This window comes from Protopterus annectens, chromosome 6.part0 (genome assembly GCF_019279795.1).
Source record: "Protopterus annectens isolate FY-2018-M chromosome 6.part0, PAN1.0, whole genome shotgun sequence".
NCBI lineage: Eukaryota > Metazoa > Chordata > Ceratodontiformes > Protopteridae > Protopterus > Protopterus annectens.
Window position 1 is genome coordinate 1,550,451,091 of NC_056737.1, and position 13,711 is coordinate 1,550,464,801.

The 13,711-nt window shown below is 39.3% G+C and overlaps 1 protein-coding gene across 4 annotated transcripts in view; it reads right to left on the reverse strand.

Annotated features, from left to right (window-relative positions):
• Nucleotides 1–11,836, reverse strand: part of CEP70 (centrosomal protein 70) — a 2,129,610-nt gene extending 2,117,774 nt beyond the window's left edge. For 2 of the 4 annotated variants that reach the window (XM_044075003.1, XM_044074999.1), the window contains exon 1: nucleotides 11,640–11,836. In XM_044075003.1, the coding sequence (XP_043930938.1) occupies nucleotides 11,640–11,720 (81 nt within the window). In that variant the 5' untranslated portion in view covers nucleotides 11,721–11,836. Of the gene's footprint in view, nucleotides 1–11,487 lie in introns of all 4 variants that reach the window. The other 2 variants (XM_044075002.1, XM_044075000.1) reach the window with 2 other exon arrangements.
• Nucleotides 11,837–13,711: the final 1,875 nt, after the last annotated feature.

Here is a 13,711-nt window from a genome sequence, read left to right on the forward strand (position 1 = left end):
CTGCAGAATATGTTTTCTTACAATGTATATAATGTGTAGATCAGAGTGTATGTGCTGTTTCTTTAAGAGGCATATCAGGGACTGAATGTGCACATATAAATACCAGGCACGTGCTATTCCCAGTGCCATTTTGAGTGTGTAGCCAGTGTGTGTGCATGTATGATTGCAATAGTTAGTTTGTGAACAGGTTTCTCAAGTTAAAGTGAGTAAACTTATATTGCGATTTGTTTGTATATAACAAAGCTGATTTGAAGAGAACCCACAAAGACTATTCTACTGTATCCAGAGTAGGAGAGCGACATGGTGTCAGAACTGGGATTCCAGAGAAGGATATTTGGAGCAATGAGGTGCAAAGATGACAGTGAAGTTAAACCAAGAGAAACTAGTATGAAAAGGAGCCAGAAAAGAAGGTAATGAAAATTTGCATGAACTGCTTATTTTATAAAAAAGATAAAACAGAGCATTACAAGGGCACAAACCCCACTCAGGTATCATCGAAAAACTCATCAGCTTGAATGTAAACCCATACATCACAAGATGGGTTGCAAACTGGCTAAGTGACAGAACCCACAGGGAGAGTGCTGGAGCCATGTCAGACTCAAAGCCTGTCACAAGTGGTGTTCTGACACACAGATATCCTCAGAAGGGCCTCACAGAAATGGATAACTGGTGCCAGAGCCATGGCCTGTGCATAGTCATACCCTTTGGGAAAACATAGCTACCATATAGGTGGCAATCCACTGAGGCACAGAAAAAGTCATCAGAGATCTGGCTGTTGCTAAAGTAGTTAGGAAAACCTTCTATATCACCCACCTGATCATGAGGGATTCACATCTAGATCAAGGGAGTCCATCGTCCCCTGTACTCATCACTTATTAGACCTATGATTGCTCTATTCAGTCTGATTCATCACCCAGAGACTCCTATGCTGTGGAACAAAGGTCAGAGGAATCTTGACCAATGGATGAGATTGCAGATAAGCCTAGTATGAACCTATGAACCTATGAACCTATTAAATAAGCGGGAGCCGCAAAAGATTTATTAACTAAGGGAAATATTTAAAGTAAAATGAGTGTGTTTGAAGCAAAATGGGCATGTTTAGAATAAAACGAGTACAAGAAAAGTACAATGGGCATGGAGGGAGATTAAACGATTAAAACAAATATAATAAGGACAAAAAGGGCACATTGAGAGTAAATAAAGCAAGACAACTGCATGTGTTTTGACATAACTACGACTTTGTATTCTACCAAGGGCATAACTAGAGTTATTCAAAGTATCTTGGTGTGTGTGTGTGTGTGTGTGTGTGTGTGTGTGTGTGTGTGTGTGTGTGTGTGTGTACATATGTGTGCAAAGTGCAACTATTTTGGGAACTACAGTCAAAGTACAGCCATTTCGAAAACTTTCTTGTGCTGGGTGTGTCTATTCGCAAAGTGCCACCATTACAGAGTGTTTCTTGCACTGTAAAGAATTACCTAGCAAGGTACCACCATTTTGGGGAAATTTCAGTGTGCTGTGTATAGTTTATTCGCAAAGTGCAATTACTTTGAAATGTTTTCTGACTCTGAGCTTATCTTGCCCAGTTCATTTGCATTGTGCAGTTATTTGAAGTGTTTCTTACACTGAAAAGGTGATTTTTTACAGTACAGTAATTTCAAGAGTATTACAGTGCCTGAGAGAGAGAGAGAGAGAGACTTATTTCACAAAGTTCAATTATTCAGAGGCTTGTGCTATTGGGAAAAGTTACAAATACTGGCATAAATTTCTGGCATATGTGTATGCGTTCATGGTTATTTGCAGTACCCTTCACTGATATGTATTAATAAGGCAGACGAATTTTGAAAGCCCTTACACTTGTATTTGATCAGACTATTGCAGAGAATTGGGGAATATTTGAGCAAGAGTATGACATTTTTATACAAACAGCTTATTCAGATAAAGATGCACGCACCAAGGCATTCATTTTGTTAAACCTAGCTGGGTCAGAGGTCACCGAAAAAGAGCATTCATTTGTATATGCACCACCAGTATATGAGGGAGAAGGTGAAAATAGTTATTGTTGTACAGGCTGAATCAAGGGAAGACCCTGATTGTTTGAAGCACAAATTCAGAGAAATGTGTAAGCCCTAGGCAAATATTACATTAGAGAAGCATTTGTTTTACATGAGAGACAAGCCAGGGGAAACATTTGCAGCTTATATTACTCACCAGAGAAACAAAGCTAAAATGTGTCAGTTTGGTGACTTAAAAGATGAGTCAATAAAACACAAGCTTGTGTGCGGTATTAACAGTGCTGCTGTGAGAAAGATTTTGCTTTGTGATAGTGATTTAATGTTGAGTAAAGCCATACAGAATTGTCAAATCCATGAAGTTACATAAAAACATTCATGTATGCTTGCAAGTGACAAGAGCATGGTTTCAGCAGGCTCCAAAGCAAATGCAGATAGCATGCAACATGTGGCAAACAGAAGTAGGCCTAAGCACATGGCAGCCACAGCCCCTGTTGGTTCACCAGGGAAACCACGTAGTTTTCCAGCAAGTTCTAAGACTAGTTCAGTCAAACAAGCATGCTCAGTGCAGTACAAACGTGAATAAAAAAAACCCAAGTCCAGCTTTGTTGTTAACCGTCACAACTGTGGTGCCAATCATGAGTCTAGAGACAAATGCTTAGCATTTGGTCAGCAATGTCACAAGTGTAAAAAATGGAACCATTTTCAAAACGTTTGTAAATCAAGTAAACCCCACACAGTTGTAAAGAAGGGTCACTCAGAAAAGCAAATTGATCAAGTAGGGTTACAACAGTCCACTTTCTATGTAGATGGTGTATCAGTAATTGGTGAGAGTTAATGCAGTGAATTTGTCTGTTGGCATAGAGCGAAGTGTTTTGTACAGTCTGGATCAATGGTAAATCCACAGAGCTTAAAGTGGACACTGGTTCAAAGTGTAATGTTATATCAGCAGACACATTTGCTAAGGTGAGAACTAATGAGCAACTCAGTGTGGCTGGTAATGCGAAGTTGCTTATGGAGGTGAAGAAATCAAACCGAAGGTTCAGTGATGCTTTCATGCCATTTGCCTGAGAACTGTTACAGCTTATTATATGTAGTCTGAAGGCCAGTACAGTCATTATTGGGTCTCAACAATAGTTTAAGAATGAATCCATTTTCTTTTACCAAAGAAGTTCATCACATAAGTGCATATCCTAGTTCCAATTTTTCTGAAGCCATTTTCTCAGAGTATGCTGATGTTTTCAATGACAAGCTGGGCAAACTTTCAGTAGTGTATTCCATGAAGTTAGACCCAGAGGTCACTCCAGTAGTCAGACCAGCAAGAAGAGTTCCAATAGCTATGCAGGATAAAGTCAAGGCTCATCTGGATAAAATGGTACATCAAGGTATAATTTGTCCAGTTACAGAACCAAATGAATGAGTGTCATCCATGGTAGCAGCTCACAAAAAAAGGCTCAGACGAAATTAGAATATATATTGACCCAAGAGATTTGAACAACTCATCGCAGAAACCGCATCATCCAATGCATACAGTCGAACAGGTCGCAGCTCTAATACCAAATGCCACTATTTTTTCTGTCTTGGATACAAAAAGTTAATTTTGGCAAGTGATGCTTGATCGCAAATCCTTATTACTAACCACTTTTGGTACCCCGTTTGGCAGATAAAGATTCCCAAGGATGCCATTTAGAATAAATTCTGTAAGTGAAGTCTTCCAGCCTGCAATGGAGCAAATTTTTTCGGGTTATCCTTGTGCCACAATAGTAGATGATTTATTGGTTGGAGGTAATGGTGAAGCAGCACATGACAGAAACCAAAACAGAGTTCTAGACAGAGCATGTGAAGTAAACTTGAAGCTCAAGCCTCTAAAGTGCAAATTAAGACTACCAGAAGTTAAAAATGTAGGTCATTTATTTACCAGTACTGGCTTGAGACCAGACCCAACCAAGTAAGCAGCTATTCTTGAGATGTCAGCACCAGATAATATTCAAGCTTTACAGCATTTCCTAGGCATGGTCAACTATTTAGGCAAGTTTACACCAGACTTCAGTGAGTTGACAGCACCTTTAACAGAGCTGACTCGCAAATAAGTTATATGGTCATGGTTAGAACAGCACCAGAAGGCATTTGGAGACCTTAAGCAGAACATTGCCACCCCACCTACATTAAGATACTATGATATCAATAAACCAGTCACTTTCCAGTGATGCTTCAAAATTTGTTCTTGGCGCAGTTATTCTTCAAGAGGGCAGATCAGTGGCCTATGCATCTGGAACACTTACCTAAACTGAAATGTAATATGCTCAAATTGAGAAAGAACTTTTGGCAAAAGTATTTGCATGTCCAAAGTTCCATGATTATATCTACGGTCGAGCTATTCAGATTGAAACTGATCACCAACTTCTAGTTACTATTCTAAAGAAGCAGAGATGAAAAATAAATGCTTAGATGCATTTCAACTTGGAAAGATTAAATAAATAAGTTCATTAAATTAATAGTCTTTCAATCTAATGACATTCGCTGTAAATTCACCTGACCTTACTATAAACTCATTGAATAGTTCTCTTAGAGTATGCAAGGTTAACTTGTGAAAAAACAGTACCTGCATTAAAGGCAAACTGTCATAAATCAGCGCTTTCGCCTGATCAATATCAGTTGTTTAAAATCTGAAACACTAATAGCAGCAAAGACTTTAAAAACCAAAAAATTAATTGAATTAATAAATTAAATAGCTTAAATAAGTCTGTCTGAAGTGTTAAAAATGCTAAAAATGTGAGCTAATGTAATATTTGTTGTTGTATAGATATTGCATTTGCTTTTGCAAGTTTTTGACATTTGTATGTTCCTTCCTTTTTACTCACCCAGGAAGCCTTTACTTCCCTGTCTTTCAATAAATCTTTCAAATTGACATTTCTGCTGTTAACAAATGTGAAATAAGATCCCTAAATTTTGTGGAATCATTGTTGAAGGTGTGAACAAATGTGTTGTGGGAATCTGTCTTATTTTCGACATTGTCTCCTGTGATGTCTGTGAATTTACTGGTTCTTAACCCACTAACCTCATCTTTTCAAATAGCCTTTTAGGATAATTTCTTTCTAGGAACATGTTTTCCAAAATCTGTGTTTTTCAAATGTACTGCACATCCTGCTTGCTCTAATTAATTGACCTTTTAAAATGCCCTTCTTTTGTGTTGTGGGATGGCCACTATCAAAGTGCAGGAATGAATTGGAAAATGTAGGCTTCCTGAAAACGGTTGATTCAAAACTTCCTGGAGAGAGTGACATCTAAGTAGTTAATCTCCTTCTCACTAATATTGTGTGTGAATCTCAAGTAGTCCGTTGTTGAATTGATGTGCATAAAAAATTCTTGAAGGTTTGGAACTATTCAATGAGTTTTTAGTAAGGGCAGGTGAATTTACAGCGAATGTCATTAGATTGATAGTAGAATGCATGGAGGTCATCTTGAACAACAACTATATATTTTTTAATGGTGAGTTGTTCAGACAAATAACATTGTGTTGTATATGTGGGAGCAGAAACATGTCTTTAATTCTGCATGGGCCAAGAATATAGCCCACTATTATATGTGTTTTCTGGAATGGGTCACTGTGGGAATTTCAAGAATTTTTTATACACATCAATTCAACAACGGACTACTTGAGATTCACACACAATATTAGTGTACATTTTCCATCCCACAACACACAAAAAAAAGAAGGGCAAAAGGCCACAAATAAATTAGCAAGCAGGATGTGCAGTACATTTGAATCTTTGATTTGGAAAAAAAAACATGTTAGAAGAAAGAATCCTAAAAGGCTATTTGAAAAAAGTGCTTGATGAGGTTAGTGGGTTAAGAACACTTCAGACAGACTTATTTAAGCTATTTAATTTATTAATTCAATTAATTTAACAAAGACTATTAATTTAATGAACTTATTTATTTAATCTTTATTCTAAAGAAGCCTATGCATTCAGCTCCAGCAAGATTACAAAAAATGATGCTCAATTTCAAAAGTACAACTTCAAAATGGTCTACACAAAAGGCCAACTACTTTACCTGGCTGACACCTTATCCAGATAGCCCAGAAATACAACAGAACAGCTTGACGCAGAGAATTTTGACTTTGACATAATGGCAATGTGTAATTTCTCTACCACTAGACTTGATAAGCTGAGAGATCATACTGATCAGACTGATCCAATTTCGCAAAAGCTCAACCACTACATTAATGTCAAATGGCCATCAAACCAATCTAGTGTACCACCTGAAGTGCAAATCTATTTTCCTTACAGAGATGAAATGTTGATGAAGATGACATTATTTTCAAAAGGTCCTAAAAATTGTTGTTCCTGCTTCCTTACAACAGGACTATATCTAGATTTTGCATCATGGTCACCCAGGTTCCGCAGCTACTAAGAAAAGAGTGACAGAACTAGTATTTTGGCCTTCATTATTGAAATACATTAATAAAGTACTTTCTTCCTGTTCAATATGCAATAGTACTAAAACGCATTTGCAAAGAAAACCACTTCAGCTAAGTCAAGTTCCTGAACTACCTTAGTCAACAGTTAAAGCTAAAATCAGTAAACTTGCATCGTGATGTGTTTGTATACAATAAAACTGCTTGAACAGAAGCCACAAAAACTCTTCTATTGTATCTGAAGTAGGAGAGCGACATAATGGTTGCAAAATTGTGAGAATAACGTACAGAAAAAATATATAAAAAGGCTAAATTAAATAAATATGGATACAAATATGTATATAATTTACAGCCATAAACATAAGGAATACATTAGTAAAATAGATAAACTAGTGTTTCATGTTGTGTGGACCATTTGGAATGAGAGGCTAAATGAAATCATGTTTAATGATAAATGGAGACTAGCAGTAATTTTAAGAAAAATTAGATGGTTGTGGAAAACATGGGTGGATGTCAAATGTAGATAGAAATTTTATGTAATAATAAAAAGTAAGATGTCGATAATGGAAAGGAATGAAAATATGTACCTGTATAAAGTTTTTAAACATATATGTTTGTAAAGTACATATTTTTTTTAAATAAAGAACCCCCCTCTTCTTGATAGATAACATAAGATCTTTTACATCCACCTGAACTATCACCAACTCAAGCAAATGTATGTATTTGTACAGATACTTGTATGCCCAAAGCAGAATCCAAAGAATTTTTCCTCAGGTAGACAGCAAACTTACAGGTGTAATGGGAAAAAAGGTAGCAGAAAGGATACGTTCTTGGAGTGTAATAATTTGGCAAACACTAAAAATTCCCTACTGGGATTTTCAAACCACATTTTCCTCCCCTTTGGCCCTTGGGATAGGGTCCAGGAGTGGAAAAACAGACTCCAATGGCAGAGAGAGGCTTTCCTTGCTGTTCACACCTGGTCAGTGTTTCCTTGACTTTAAGCCTGAAAAGTGACAAACCATTGAAGGGGGTGTTAATGAAGGATGACGAAGGGTTCCGCAAATGAACACAAGCGCATCCAGGAATGTCACCCAAGGGGCAATTCCTGAACCTGCTGACCTACTCGCTCCATTGGTTGCATAGGAAATAAGCCTCATGAATGAGTTAACTACAGAATTGAGGGTGGAGAGCTGGGAATTTACTTTATCTGACACTCCCACAGCTACAGAACCCTGTAGACTGTCTCCAAGCTCTTTTAGAAGATCTGTCTGTAACCTGGTGAAGTGAGTAAGGTAATTCAGGGACCATAAAGGCCGCTAAAGAGAACATGCGCTTACCGTATCTGTCTATCGTACGTCAGTCTATGTTCGGGGGATGGACAGATGTGGATGATTCAGATAACTCCTCCTTGCTGGCTGCAGCCACCACCATAGCATCTACGGGAACACCTTTGGTTAAAAATGTTTGTCTTCTGGGGATGTTATAAATTTGCTTGGTCTCCTAGGGACAGGTTCCACTGTGTCCAGAGACTCCCACGCCTTTTGAGAAACTAGCTCCATGAGCTCATCAAAAGGCGGAGACACCCAAGTGGCAGAAGGTTGAGACCCAAAAGCTTTCAGGTAAATGGACTCCTAGTCAGAAGGGGTAATGGACTTCCAGCTGCCTTTCTATTTAAGGACTTCTAAGATGTTTGCACAGAAGACAACTTCAGAGGGCGATCGTGGGGACCCTTCCGATTCAAGGTCCATGTCTGATGTGACAGACTCCTCCGTGGAGGCCAAATGTTTCCTCTTACATAGTCTCTTTCGAGGTGCCTCTTCGGATGAGGCTTCCGGAGAGGTTCCTGAGGAGAGTGGTTCGCCCTCTGGGACTTCCTGAGGCTTCGGGTCTCTGCACTGTGGGATGGGTTGTACAGAAACAGATACTTACGGGGAGGAATAGTCAGATCAAACAGAGAGGATGCCCAGGTTCTGAGGCCGAGGTAGGAGCTGAGCTCACCCAGGCTGAGGCCCCAGAGAGGCAAGATCGGAACAGATAAAAATTTGGTCCAACTGGAGACTGTCTCCTCCTAGACTTTTCAGATGGCGCCGAGGTAGTCAGAGCAGTTGGAGCCAAAGATGCCAATGTGGGTCTCAGCTCAGATGGGTCTATCGGCTCCACGCATTCTGGCTCCAAGACCTCAATTTGGGTCAGAGGATGAAATGAAGTCGAAAGGATTGGTCTGGTCAGCTCTGAACCTGATTGGCTCGGTTATGACAAATTTTAGCCAGCACCAGTGTCCTCAATAGTTTCGGCACCAGACGGTCCATATCATAGTCCAACAGACTCCAGGAAGAATGAGAGGATGGAGCTGGAGATATCACATACTGGAGAAGTGAGGATCTAAGCACAGGAGAAACCAGCTCCAAGACTGGCGAGCGGCTCCTGACTTGTCACACCATCGGTTCCAATACAGATGGAGCCGAGGTGCAAGGTCTGACAAGTTCAGCAGGCTCCAATACTTCTGAGACTTCTTTGGACAGCTCCGAGCCATCAGAAGATGTAGCTGATGGTCTTTTCAAGCCTTTGCCTGATTTCTGTGAAAGAGACATTGACCCTTTTGAAGGGCTTTGCCCCTGTTCCAGAGCTTCAAAAAAAGACTTAAGAAGGCCCTTAAGAATTTACTTATTCTATAATTCATGAAGGACTCTGGAACTGAAAGAATGACATACTGAGCAAGATTCTTGTAAATGCAGGGCACCCAAACAATAGACACACTCAGTGTGATTGTCCGTAACTGACATCTTCTGTGAGCACTTGGGACTTCTTTTAAACCCCGAAACGCTGGATTCTTTAGGCTGCTTTGACATTTTTTTTTTTAATTAGCCAAGTCTAAAACCAAAAAACACACACAAAAAGAAACTAGCCCTCTAATTTAAACTGACTAAACAACTCTTTCAAGAAAAGAGAGCTAAAAGAGGTATAAATCCACAGTAAACAAGGCAATCACTTAGAAATTTACCACACATTATTCTAAAGGAAGAACCCTTCAACTAAAAATGGGTTCACCACATAAGCCTAAACTGCAGGCTGATAATGTAGAACCTTAAAGTAGTTTATTTTTTTTTTTGTTTTGTTTTTTTACTAAACTACAAACAATTGGCACACTAGTCAATAAAGGGATAGGGGACTTAAGACCTAACACTCTTGGCCAAAAGGTAACAACTAACACTATTTTACTACAGAAAATAAGCATTTAAGACGCTTATTGGAAGAAAACTACAACAAATATTAAAACTATACCAAATGTGCTAACAACAACAATTAAACTAAAACTGAAGAAAAAAAATAATTTCACTTAGACAGAGCTAGAATCAGATGCTCAAACCGTTTCAGCAGCAAATGAGATCTGAGGAATGCCCTACAGCACCACGGGATAGGGAGTGAGCCATGAGTAAGCTGAAGATCTCGAGCTTTAGTAAATGGCAGAGTCAGAACAAAGGATGGGTTCCGAACCCATCGGTAAGAATGAAGGTGAGGTGGGACAACTTCACATCAGTTATTTTGAATCTGAGACAGCTAACCGTTACATGAATTAGTGTAAGCAACCCAAATGCTAAAGAATACGTTTTTATTTTGGCAAAAAGTGAAACTATGTCCTTTGTACTGGTCATGAATATGATTTGTCCTGCAAAATTAGACATTTCGACAAAAAAAGTTTTGGATTATGGCTCCTAGTTTGCAGTCATTTGCAAACTTTGCTAGCCAGAGTCCTTCTGTGTTTGGTATCTACTTCTCTGAAGTACAGGCTAACAGGGGAGGTCCCAGGACTGAACCCTGTGGTACTTCACTTGTCACTGGTTTGAAGTCAGATTTGGAGTCTGCAACTTTTACAGTGTGGATTCTGTCAGTGAGCCAATTGGCAACCCATCTTGTGACGTAGGAATTTATACCTAGTTTAGTGAGTTTAGCTATAATTCCAGAATGGAGGATGGTGTCGAAAGCCTTGGCGAGGTCAAAATAGGCTGTGTGAACCACCTTAGCCTCATCTACAGCTTTGGTGACTGCCTCAAAGAAGTCAATCAGGTTCAGGAGGCATGATCTGCCTTTCACAAACCCAAACTGGATGGGGTCCAGAGTTTCGAGGTTACCAATGTCTTTGTTTATGAGTTCCATGACAATACGTTCCATGGCCTTAGAGACCAGGCTCATCAGGCTAATAGGTCGATAGTCCCCAGGATCAGTGGTGATTCCCCCTTTGTGAAGTGGGATAACTGTTGCTGTGCGCCATTCAGTGGGCAAAAAGCCTGATGTGAGACTATGATTGAACATGGTGCTTAGGTCGGGAGCCAGTTCGTTCTGAAGTTAGTGTAAAACGCAGCCTGGGATGTTGTCCCGTCCCACGGATGCTGTGTTTTTGTCTTTAGAGAGTGCAGCTTTTACCTGTGTAGTTGTGATTACAGGGACTCTGCATTCTTCCTGTATAGATATGGGCCCTTTATGGGGCGAGGGGGGGGGGTAAAGTTTGCACTGTACCTATTTGCCAGGACATTGGCAATATCAGTTGGTGCTGTAATTTTCATGCCGTTGTGCTGTAACTCAGAGCAGATCTGGTTGTTGACATTGAGATTCTTGACATAGCTATAGAATGCTTTGTGGTTGTCCCTAGAATCAGTGGCGATTTTGTTTCCGTAGCTAGCTTTGGAGGATCTTATAAGGTATCTCAGCTTCTTACTGAGGCTGACCAGGGAACTCTGCCACTCATAAGATTTTATTCTCTTTTGCAACAGTTTCTTCCTTTTGTTGTAGAGTTTGTTTAAGGCAAGGAAATGTATAGTACCTGACATTAACCAACCATAATATTCAGTGGGAGGGTTTTCTACCATGATTTTTTTTTTAATATAAAATACTATCTGTGATAAGGTTTAGCTTGTTGCAGCATCAGTGAGCAACTGTCAAATTACACCAGTGCTGCAACATTACAAACAGCATGCAAATACATTGCTGCAGTCCAGTGCCCTCCATTATCGCTCTTACGTTAATTCAAGCATTTATCTTAACAGAAGAGAAATGAATTACCTCTGTGACTTCATCCAAGGGAATGGTAACAGTCTCTTGGCTCATTGACCTTTGTTGGATTTCTCTTGACTCAAACATAATACACTTTCTATTTAACTGACAACTTTAAAACTACTATCATGCAATTTCCAATCCTGTTCTTTAGAACTTACAGAGTTTGAGCAAACCAAACAAATCAGCTGACGAGCAATTACACTTTCCAGTGAGGAGCGTGCGGTGGTTGACGTTCTCATGACGCGTCGCGTAGCATTTAGTGTTTCAGTGTCGCCGTGGAAACGGCTTACTACTTCTATGTTTTATTGCATTTATAACCTTTTTGCGTTCAACACTTCTGTGCCTCTGCGATTGAAGAGGGAGATTATGTGCATATCTTTCAAGCGTACTCCCTTGTGAGGAAAATGCCTCATTTTTTGAGTTTTAAAAAGTCCCTGTTCTTTGCAGTTCCTCATTGAAAGGCTGGCGATAACGGAGAGCGCTGGTCTGAACGTAAGTTACGTAACTTGTCTCTAGGAATAAGCGAGCTATGCTCAGTCCAGCGTTCTCCGTTACCGCCTAATTCGTAATAATGTAATTCATCCCTCTCAACTGTCCAGATTTTTTGCTTCATATATTTCGTCTGTTTCTCATAAAATTATTGTTTTCTGGCAAGTCATTGAGGATTGAAGTCAGGATACAATGGCAGACATTTATGTTTCAGACTTCACATCCTTCAGAAAAATCATACTAATGCAAAACCTATTAGTTTATTAACTTTCTAAGTTTGTATGAGCAACATTTAAAAAGCGTCCCTACTTTTGGGCCTTTGTCCCCACCCTATTATTTGTGGCGTTGTCCAAATTTCTTTCTTTTGAGAGGTTGATAAGTATGATGTGTATAGATGGTCTACGTTTGTTTTCAAACAGTACAATAAGTAATTCAAATGTCCCAGACCGCGACTGGTTAATGGTCTGACTTTGTTTTTCAAACTAAATTATATAAGTAATTTAAATCCGTCCTAAACAGGAGTAGTATGATGTCATAACATTACAGGTGTGTTTTACAAAAGCCTGCACTTAATATGGAGATGGTCTTGGTCTTCCTTTTCAAGCATAGAACTGTGTGTGTGTGTAAAATATATACACACACACACACACACATTTAAGTTAAGCTAGGGATAAACTAATTCAAGGTTTAAGTACACAGGAAACAAGGTAGGATACTTTGTCAATGAATGCGGTCTGGACTAAAGCAATACTGTCACTAAAATAAATTATACTCTAATATCACGATAATAGCGCAGTAGCATATTTCAAATAATCAAGACTTTAACCAGGGCTGTAGCCAGGCACACTCGGTACTCTACTGAGTACATTTTTTCAGAGCATCACACCAATATGTTTTTTTTTTTCGGGTCATATATGTCTACAACTGTCTAAAGCAATGTCTCCAACAACACGTGCAATATTGCCAGCATAAAAACAATATATTTGATAGTTCTAGGGGAAACTGCTGAAAACGTTTCTTACATTTATTAACTGCCTGGGGGAGTATTTTGAGAGACGTGTCCATTTTTGTAAGTGACGGGGGGGGGGGGGGGGGGGCATTAAGAGCTTATTAGTACAAAATAGTAATTGCTTGCTACACCCATGACTATATGGTTTGGTTTCACAGCGATAATAGAGAACACTAGCGATCATGATTTAAAATGTTAGGACAGCACTACAGTGGTCCTGTGTAAAACTACGCTACTGTCATAACGCTTCAAGCCTCACGAAAAACATTACTTCAGTCCAGTGTTCTCCATTATAGCCGAAATGCTTTCCACATATAGAGTGTTAAACTTCTTTAACTGATAATCATGCTAAATAATACTGAACCACATTAATATACCAAGATAATGTTTTGTGTGACTCTCCTGTGACCGTTTTAGTTGAAGTTGTTAGTAAGCTGCTAGTAGATGCCACATTTTGCCTCTGTTCCACATTATGAGAGGCAGTGTTCTACATTTTGGCGATGGAAGGTTGAGAGGCAAGTTACACAGCCTGAGGTATGGTCAGTCATTATGATTTATGACATAAACACTGCTCTCAGCTGTTTCTGATCTTTACCTCCTATTTTGCCTAGCCCTCATACCTCTCTCAGCCTCTTAGTTCAAGAAATCTGGACAAAGCCTGACAAAAGTGGGCGCCTGGGGGGGGCAAGGCAAAGTTCCAAAGATATGGTCAAATTTTTAAATATTGTTCTT